Source organism: Antrostomus carolinensis, unplaced genomic scaffold (genome assembly GCF_000700745.2).
Source record: "Antrostomus carolinensis isolate BGI_N321 unplaced genomic scaffold, ASM70074v2 scaffold26810, whole genome shotgun sequence".
Taxonomy (NCBI): Eukaryota; Metazoa; Chordata; class Aves; order Caprimulgiformes; family Caprimulgidae; genus Antrostomus; species Antrostomus carolinensis.
Window position 1 is genome coordinate 1 of NW_010286842.1, and position 10,388 is coordinate 10,388.

General features: G+C 37.6%; 1 protein-coding gene across 1 annotated transcript in view; it reads right to left on the reverse strand.

The window, feature by feature from the left end:
* Positions 1–1,611: 1,611 nt before the first annotated feature.
* Positions 1,612–10,388, reverse strand: part of COL24A1 (collagen type XXIV alpha 1 chain) — a 49,449-nt gene continuing 40,672 nt past the window's right edge. Inside the window, exons 27-31 of the mRNA XM_029087336.1 lie at positions 7,165–7,230; positions 6,231–6,399; positions 4,760–4,869; positions 3,445–3,660; positions 1,612–1,779 (exon numbers count right to left, since the gene is read on the reverse strand). Of these exons, the coding sequence (XP_028943169.1) occupies positions 1,633–1,779; positions 3,445–3,660; positions 4,760–4,869; positions 6,231–6,399; positions 7,165–7,230 (708 nt within the window). The 3' untranslated portion in view covers positions 1,612–1,632. The remainder of the gene's footprint in view (positions 1,780–3,444; positions 3,661–4,759; positions 4,870–6,230; positions 6,400–7,164; positions 7,231–10,388) is intronic.

The window sequence follows — 10,388 nt, forward strand, 5'->3', positions numbered from 1 at the left end:
CGCCTGGCGGCCCTCGGATGGCGGCGGCCTCTCCCTGCAGCGCCGCTGCCAGAGCCGGGTCCTGCCCCGGGGCGGGGTGAAGGGCCCCGCTCCCACCCGCCTCAGGCGGGAGCCGGCCCGCTCCCTGCCAGCGTCTTGTAGCCTTCGGGCTTTATCGCTCCTGCTTCAGTCCGCTCCAGAGCCCCGCTTCCCACGTGCTTTTAATGGATTTTTAACCGTGAAAAATACCAACAAAAGGAAAAGAGATAAAAGGATTCTGACAAAGACTCCTGTAACCTAGCTCAGAGCCTGCTCTAGAATGAAGGGTAACAAAGTAGGCAACCACCTCAGAAACAGAACAGTAAAAGACAAACAGAGAGCTCGGAAGCTTATTTTATTACACTGGAGTTTCCTGTGGATCAAGACAGTTAAACAAGTTGTTTGAACACTCCTCTACTCCCCCGTCGAGTCTGGTATCATCTTGCCCTGTACTACTGAGCAGTCTTTGGACTGATACTAGAAACTTCAATATAGAGTCCTTTTCCTAATGGTAAAATTGTTCTTTTTTAATATAAAAAAGATGGTTGAACATTTTAGGATTATTTTTTTTTTAAATGAAATGACCTAATAATTAAAAAAAAAAAAAAAAGGAATTTCGTGGTTGGTGAAATGCTCATTATAATTTAAGAGCAGCCATTCAGATGTGCTGTAGTAGATTTTGTTTTCCACAAAATATATACAAAATACCACCTTAAGATGCCTCTGGCATTCAAAATGTTAACTGAAATACAGAATCTAACATTCAAAACTACTGTAGGTAGCTCTTCTACAACAATTTTTACAGAGGCTGTAAAGCTAACTGTTCTGACTATATGCATCATATACAATATGCTGTCTCATATACCATTTCCACAACCGTACACAAAAATATTTTAAACAAGAAATCCACATAAATAATGTTTTCATTGTAGTGAAGTATGTGACCATTGATTTAAAATAAGTACCTTTACAACAGAAACGTATCCTGATGTAACCAGCACATACAGTCTGAAAGATAAAAAGGGACTCAAATAATCTCTGATAAAGCTACAAGCACCTTGCGTTATGACGAGCACCAAGGCAACACGGACAGGAAACACAGAAGAGGTAGTGTGCCATCTGTTCAGATGTATGTGTCCACAAAGGACTATGCTTATGTTTAAGAAAAGACGTATTGTACTGTGGCGTAATTCACTTTTCATATATAAGCTATTGCACGTTTAGGAGCATTAGCCAGTATTGCCCCTTAGTATTGTATGTTTCCAGCTTTCCTCGGGATGGTTTTTTTGCAGCGCTGTTCAAAGAGATTGCTAAGAACACTAGAGGTCCTGAAAAATTTCATTTTTGGATATTCCGTTCCAGGAAATTAAGCAAGAAAGCACCAACCAATTTTTAAAAAATACTTTATGTAAATCGCTGAAGTCTTTTTTCCTTTTAATTTTCAATGCCATTTCTCCTTAGGAGGAAGACTTTTTCTTCCTGAGGTTCTTTAACCAACACTGTTCAAAACGATTCTTCAGTTTCCCAGTAATTTTGTGTGCAATGGATCATTACTTTTGTATTCAATCTATGCATTAATTCCATGTTGATACTAAAAAACCCAGGAAAAAAACCTTAAAGGAAGCACACTGAACCACTTTCTACGAAGTGCTGCTGTCCTGGTTTGAGATGAGGAAGTGCATTAACTTGAACAACTGGAAGCTGATCAGTGTCCTGAGTGTGAAAAAAGAACTGTGTCTTATGCCAGCTGCCGTCTTCAATCTGCAACACACAGAAGCAGAATATTAGATTCATATCAAAGATGAGCTTCAAAACACAAATGGAAAATTGTGCTTAAGAGCGAGAGGAGGAGAAGTGTACAAAAACATTTATCCTCCCAGCAGTTCCTAAAAACCCTGTGTAATTTAACAAATGCCACTTCTCCAATGCAATACCACAGGCACTCCTGGCAAAACTGTAACTAAAAAAGCCCAGCCCGGAATCCAGCTGGAGGGGATGTAGGCACAGTGCAACAGGGCTCAGAGCAGAGTGCCTGTCACTTTGCAAGCAGTCCTGGGCTCATACAGGCTCTTGCATCTCTTGCTAAATTCAGCTCCAAATCTGAACAGTAGGTCTCAGGTTATGAGCTTTACAGGTATTTGAATGACTTTACAGGCCCATGAAGATCAATCATAGGGAACGAGAGCTGCATTTTTGCCATGAACTTCGTATTGATTATTCTAATCCTTTAAAAATCTCAGTAAAAAATTGATACTTCATAAAAATTATAAAATAACATTGTAACATTGTCTGAGGCTGGGAGTGTCTTGATGTTTGCAATCACTCCATTCTTAAAAACCATCAAGTACAGTGTGCACCACTGAAAAGTGAAATCCCTGCAGAGAGGGAAATGTGTGAGATTCTACAATATATAGTTTCCAACAGAAAGAGCTACAAACCTCGTAGGATCTCACAGAAAAATGGCACTTCTCAATAGCCATCACTGTATGCCTTAATTTTTCTCAGTGATTAAAACAGTCCAAACAGACTGGGAGGTGGGGAAAAGAGGTTTCAATGGCCATAGCTTAGCTGCATGACATAGGCTAGAACATCTCATTGACATGTGCTAATAAAGGTTGGAAGCATAACAGCTTAGAAGTGCCTCAATAAAACCACTTTCTGTCTTGAGATTAAAAATCTCATTTGACATCCCTGTATCAATATGGAACCAGTCTCATGTATTTTGTTACTGTAAATGAAAGTAGAGCTATAAAATACTGAAAGTGTAGAGTGCTTAGCTGCTGTATTTTGTAGTGTTCTACCAAGACATCTACCAAATGGCTCACATCTTGGTCAGTGCAGCAATCTAATAAGCCTTATAAAATTAATAAGCTCTCCTAATTTTGCCTAAACTCAAATACAATATTGTAATATTTTAGTTAGCCAAGGAATCAATTTCCAATCATAATTATTTTATTAAATAAACAAACAATTGAGTCATAATCAATGAGTTTAAAGATACTTAGTTGTCCAAAAAATAATCTCCAGCCTGTTTGAACCTGAGATTTTGTGTTAAATAACCTCAATAGAATTCTTACTGAAGCCCGAATTTTCATTTTGAGAGTAACTGTTCCTAAAGTTTGCTGGAAAACCTCCTTATTTTTGTTCTGATCTCTCTCCATTTTCTTAGCAGAGTCCTGAAATACATGTCATGCAATGTGAACAGAAAATATAGATATCTTGTATTACTACAATTGCTTTTACTTTTGGGTAGACGTTGAATTCAATATTAAAAGGTTGGCATATAAAGACATATGCAGAGCAACATAAGGAGTAAGCTTCAAAGGATGTGAATCTAAATGATCGTTATTACTTGCAGAAAGTTAAAAATGTCTAAACAGTAACTTCATTACAGTTTTAATAATGGTAGTACTAAAAAGTATTTACCATGCATTCATCCATAAGCACCTTCGGTTCAAGTAGCGTATTTGCTTTAAATATTTGTCCATTCCATCCTTTGAAGCTAACAGATGTTTTCTGTCCACCTGCTTTATTTAAACCCCACGTTGGTGTGTTCAGACAATGAACTGTGATGCTATGGGTTGCTTCTGAGCTCAGTAAATGAAGGAAGTTCATCTGCACTTTTCCAACGCCGAACTCCAGCTAAGTTTGAAGAGAAAGGTATCATTAGACTTACAGTTGGACTGTGCTGAACGGCCACAGCAACGCAAAGTGTCATGCACACACACGTGTAGTGTTCAGGCACGGGAGCACATATACATGTTTATACATGGGGGTCAATGCTGAAGAACACGATCTGTATTTTTCAGGAGCGCTGTTAGGTTCTATTACAGTGATTACTATAAACAGAAGCTTTCATAGGACATTTTCAAAGCTTAAATATAAACATTTCTAATGCTTACAACATTGTTACAACACAGCTGGGCACAGAACACTACTTTTAAATAAAGAAACTGAAACAAATTTTATGATTCCAACAAATATATTATCAGCAGCAGTGTTTTAACTGCAGTCACATCATTCTGTGGTTGTCTTCTTGGACCACAGGTTCTGGCAATACCTACATCTCATTAAAAATAAAAAAAATTGTAAGCATACTTTGATTTTAGACAGAAAATACAGTTACTCATTACTCAACAAGATCTCCAATACTAGATCATATTCAGGGATCTTCCAAATGTAGGAATGCATATGGGAACTTTATGGTATTTCTGTTACTCTTCAGTAACTACAGTGTATATGCAAACTCAACAAGTATAAAATTTCTATTCCCAAGGGTTTAAGTACTACATGTAAAGAGGAGCATGGACTAATATAAAGGAAACCAGTCTCTGCTAATGGCATTTAAAAGTAGCTAAGTGTTGAAAAGCAGCCATAATTTTCTTCCTTCCTCAGCATCTCTACAGTTTGCTGCCCTGAGCGGTGAGTTACTAATGTAGCTTAGAAGCATTTCAGGCTTATTTTTAAGCCTTGTATAGAGAAGTATGAAGTAAAACAAAATAATTTGATCAGCACAGAAGGTGAGTAAATGAACCAAGTGGGAGTTACACTAACATATATTGTCTCCAGAAAATCTGTAACTTCTGTAACAGGGTGTGTAACATATCCTTCCACAAAGATGCACATTTGCAAAGATGCAAAAAACCCCTGAAATCTAACACCTTTTCATGAGTTCAGTAAATAAGCATTCATTTGTTCAGAGTTCCAGAACAGATACAATCTCTCTGGAAGCAATGCCTACCTTTGTCACAGACAGTGGTGTTAAACATGTCTGACCACCTGCAGTGAAGTTGCAGAAAACTTCAATTGCATCAGAAGAACATCCAATATTTGGGTCAATCCAGTATTTTCCTATTAGTATATCATCCCAGATGAAAAATAAAATAAAAATATAATTGTTACTAAACAATTTGTTAAAATATTTGTACTTTTTGGCAAGTATTAGATATACTATCACCATGGCTTCACTAGGAAATGAAAGAAAAGGAACATGAAAGTCTTCTCACTATTGTAATTCTACTCATAATAGATATTGAGCAAAATTATCCTAACCATTCAGTTCTGATAACATATACAATGAATACTATCACAGTTTCAAAAATATTTTCTCTTCTACAGCTAAATAGTGAGAACAAACAGTATTTCCAGTCTGCTCTTTCTATATTAAAAATTAACTTTTTTCTTTGGGCTTAGCTTTATACAGATAATATATTCAGGAATGTAAAGTAGCAATCTAAATTGTCTTGCTCTCACAGCATCTTGAAGATCCTTTCTTTCTCCACTATCTTCCTCCCATCAGGCACGTCTACATGACATATCATAGTGATGGTAATAAAGAGTATTTGCCATTGTGAATCCATGAGATTTTGTCCAATAAAAGAAATAGGATATATGCAAGTTATATCTTAATACATGGTTAAATATGAGTGAGCTGTGCTCTACAATTTATATGGGTATGTGTAATCCTCTGAAGTGGAGGACTGTGTCAGTGACCTTTGTGGCCCGAAGGGACTGAGATTTATTTAGGAGAGCACCGTTATAATAAGGGTTAGGCTCATGTCTACTGGAGTCTTAGAATTGATCCGTCCTTATATATACCATAGAATAGCAATTTCCCTGTAAATTCTAACTTCATTTCCCATATACTCCTTAGCTTGTTAATGCTAATACTTAATAATAGGGATATTTACAGGTATTTATTATTTTATTAGCCACACAGAAGCCCATGTAACAGTGTTGATATTACAGGTTTAAAAAATTGTTTTAGATTTGAAATATTGATTCAGGATCTTCTGGGATACAACAACTGTCGGTGTATCTGGCAGTGGTAGTGTATTCTATACAATTTTCTCATTAAGAATCTGGAGTCTGATACACACAAAATTAATTGCAGATTACCTATAAATACTTGGGAAACTTTTAATCACAAAATTGGATTCAGTTTCAAAATTTCTGGATGCTTCTTTACTTCTATGTATATAATCTGTCTCTAATACCTATATAAAATATTAGCTAGCTATGTACTTTCATCTTTAAAATTCAGAAATGTTATTGTAAATAAAGATAAAACAAAGATAGCTGTGAGAGGCACACTGCAACAGAATATAATAAGAAAATCTACATATTAGAATTCTGATGTAGAAAGTAACATCTGGAAGCAACACATTTCAAAGCCTAGTTGTGTTCAAGCTTTACTGGAAGTGGACACTTACCATCTGCCACTTTACGTTCACAGTTAAGCAAATCCCTGCAGATGCGTGCTGGGTTATCCCGTGTGCCAAGGGGGTTCTTGATGCTGTGCAGTAAATTGCTAAGGTAGTGCAGCGTTTTGAATATCTCTGTACTGTGATCTAGTAAAGTTACTTCAGTATTCTGGTATTTCTGCCAAGGGCCATTAGTAAATGCGTTACAACAAAGAAGTATCACAAACAACAGTATATGCAGTAAAAGTCAAATGGCCATTGAATAGCCAGACAGAAGCAAAGTATTTATAATGCATGCAATCAGCCATATAAACCAGGGTAAGATTTACATATTCCAATAAACAAATTAGTAAATTTTATTAAAATTATCAGAGCAGTGAAGTTACGGTCAGGTTAAGATCATGCAAATACGTCATTATGACATGTTGACATAAAAATGTGGATACAGGAAAAAAAAGAAGAGAAGAAAAAAAAAATCAGTGCATTTTTAAAGTATAATTAGGAGTTTCAGATTTTGAACAGTGAAATCTACACTTAGGCTTAACTTAGAAAATATATGCAGATGTATTTGACTCCACTCATGTAAGGAATTTTCTTGCAATCAGTGGGCCACACACTTGCGTATATGTCAGTATTTTTTGGATCAAGGCCTAAATGCCACATTATCTGTGGCTGAACAGATACAGTCCACTATGTGTGATAGTCAACAAATTTCCATTACTGCCAATCATGACAAAAAACTAGAAATGCTGCTGTTTTTCTTAACTTCATTTACATTGTATCCTATAAATGCTAGCATGTTTAATTATATTCTACAGTTATTCCTTGCTATACATGATTCATTTTAAATTAAGTCTTGTAAAGAAGCCCTGTTCTGTCCTCAAACAATAGAATTATAATTGCATAGCCTATATGATAATGTGAATACATTGAAATATATTACCTCCATCTGCAGTGCAGCATTTGACTCAATCAAAGCTTGAACAGCAGCATTGATGTCCACTTGTTTCTGAAAAAATAAATGATATATTTTCAGAATATAAAAAGATGAATAGGAATATTCTAAAATGCGGGTGGTAAATTCTTTGAGTGCTACAGCAACACACACAATAGCTTTATTATTTTATCATTTTAGAAAATAATTCATTGTAAATACTTACTTTAAAGTAGGATCCTCCTTCCATTTCCAAAGAATGCAAGCATGCATACAGAAAAAGCAATTTGATTTTTATCAGTACCCCATACCCAATTTAATGATCACACTCCTGGAACCCGTAAAAAGATACTATAATTGTTGTTACAGACTAATTTGTCAACTTATTCCTCCCAGCCATTTAATTTATATACTTAAGAAAACCAACCCAGGCAAGTGTGAAAAGGTGCTACTCCTTTACAAAGCAGCACACAAAGAACATCTCAATCAGCCATCAGCAGCTGACAGATCAAAGTAGTCTTCATGATGCATCAACAAATACCAAGGCTGACAAACTACCCTCCAAAAGATGAAGCCCGTTTCTTTTGTATCTTCATTTTCAGTGCTTTGTGTGACATATATACCAGACCCAGACAACAGGTTTGTTTAATTTTTAAAGAATTTAAGTCATCCACACAAACATCCAGTTCTTGCAATTTGTTCTCAGATGGCACATGTCATTACAGCTTTAGGACACTTGATATACTGAGTCTGTCCTAACTAGCACAATCCCTAACAAACTAAATCTGTGTTTGGGTGTGTGTGTGTATATAGGGAGAAGATCTGAGCCAGAAATAGCACAAATTTTTCTGTTGCTATCTTTCAGAGTGTTGAAATGCAGAACAGGAGAAAAACCTTTTAGAGTGTGATGGAGTTAACCCACGTCAAAAGTATGAGCATGTCCATGAGTGTTGCCTGTTGAGGGCTCAACAGCATGGCAGAACAGAACTGACAGTGTAAGACAGAAGGTTCAAAATACATATTACTGCAGTGATGGAAGTTGTAGGAAAATTATTTGCATTTCATGTGCAGTGATGGAACAATCAATGCATTTGAAGAGGAGCTTGCTATTTTCACTTTCAAAAAAGGAATGTGTTGTAGGTTAGGGTTGTTACAGAACTTACTCTTGGTCCTGGTGGTCCAGGTGGTCCCTGGAAAATGGGAGAAAACAGATATTAGGTGCTTCACATGTTTCTATAATACAACGACAACAGAAAAATACAGGCATAGTTTTTTATGTACTTACAGGTGGCCCTGGCTGGCCCTGAGGTCCCTGAGGCCCCTAGGAGGAATGGAGATAAAATGCAACAGTTAGAGATGAACATCTGTTGGGGAATAAGAGGCTGGAGAGCAGCCCTGCAGAGAGAGACCTGGGCATCCTAGTCAATGGCAAGTTGAACGTGAGCCCACAGTGTGCCCTGGCAGCCAAGAGGGCCAACCGTGTCCAGGGGTGCAACCAGCACGGCATTGCCAGCCAGTCGAGGGAGGTGATTGTCCTGCTCTGCACTGGTGTGGCCTCACCTTGAGCACTGGGTGCAGTTTTGGATGCCACAGTGTAAAAAGGACACAAAGCTACTGGAGAGTGTCCAGAGGAGGCCACTAAAATACTGAAGGGTTTAGAGGGGAAGTGGTATGAGGAGAGGCTGAAGTCACTTGGTTTGTTCATCCTGGAGAAAAGGAGACTGAGAGGAGATCACATTGCGGTCTGTAACTTCCTCACAAGGGGAAGAGGAGGGACAGGTGCTGATCTCTTCTCTCTGGAGACCAGTGATAGGACCAGGGGGAAATTGCAGGAAGATGTGCCAGAGCAAGTTTAGGTTGGTCAGTAGGAAAAGGTTCTTCATGCAGAGAGTGGTGGAGCACTGGAACAGGCTCCCCAGGGAGGTGGTCATGGCACCAAGCCTGACAATATTCAAGAAGCATTTGGGCAAGGCCCTCAGAAATGTGGTCTGAATCTTGGGATTGTCCTGTGCAGGGACAGGAGTTGGACTCCATGATCCTTGTGGGTCCCTTCCAACTCACAACATTCTATGATTCTGTGATCTCTGCTTTTATATTTGTGTGTTTTTTAAATCACAAAATGCCACACTGCGTACAATGAAGGTGTGATACCCGTTTTGGTAAAGCTGTAGATTATTAGTTACTATTGTTAAAGCACCACACTTTGTTAGCATGTGAGTATTCCTGTTGGAATTGCCAGGTTTATCCAATTACTTTTTATATTAAGGGAACATTAGAAGTCATACAAAGTATTAATATATAATGTATTATATATTATGCCAGCCTCATATGCATGCTGGCAATACAAGTACTACAAGGGATAAATTATCATAAAAGCATTATAAATAATGTTATGTGTAGTTTTAAAAATCTAACTGATCTGCTTTACTCCATGAGTATCTGCTAGGTATTTATTAGCTCCATTTATTAGCAGCGTCAGTTTTCAGCTCGAAATGTTATGTTCATTGTTGAACAGTGACATTGCAGGCTTCCTTCATATTCAAGGAGTTATGCCCTTATTTCCTCATCAAAAGTGGCATCATTTTAGTGTGTAGGATGATGCAGTGGGGAGGAGAGGAGAAGAAGAAAGAGCTACTTTTTCCTTGCTTATAGTGCCTAGAACACATGCAGTCTTAAATCTAAGTTTTAGACTTGCCTCGGGGTTGGACACGGACCCTCCCAGAAACAGTAACTCCATCTGAATTATCCTTTTTTTGAGCAACTATTTGCACTAAGATGGAATGATTATGAATATTTATTAATATGCAGTTATACTTGTGTTTCTGTTAGGTTCCCTTCTTCAGTCTCTATACTCTCAAAGCCTCTAGGAGCTGCTGTAACATAAACAATAGCAAGAACACTGACAAGGAAAAGAATAGGTGACAGTGCCTTAATAGGAGCAAAAGAGAAGGATGAAAGGCATAGGCCAGACCTGCACGGTGTATTAGTGAAACCTTTTAATGTAACTAAGTTAATTTAAGCAAAACACTCTTTAGCCAGTGCTGCTTGTATCAATTACTCAAGCACAATAAGCTGTTTCAGCAAAAGCCCTCTTACACCAGTATGGTCACACTAGTACTGAGTCTCTGCCAAAAGAGAAATAATCTTATCTGACGTGGTCACGTTGACAAATACTGCAAAACTGATCTAGTCAAAGACGTATTAAGTTGTGAATCACTGACACAGTAATAAGT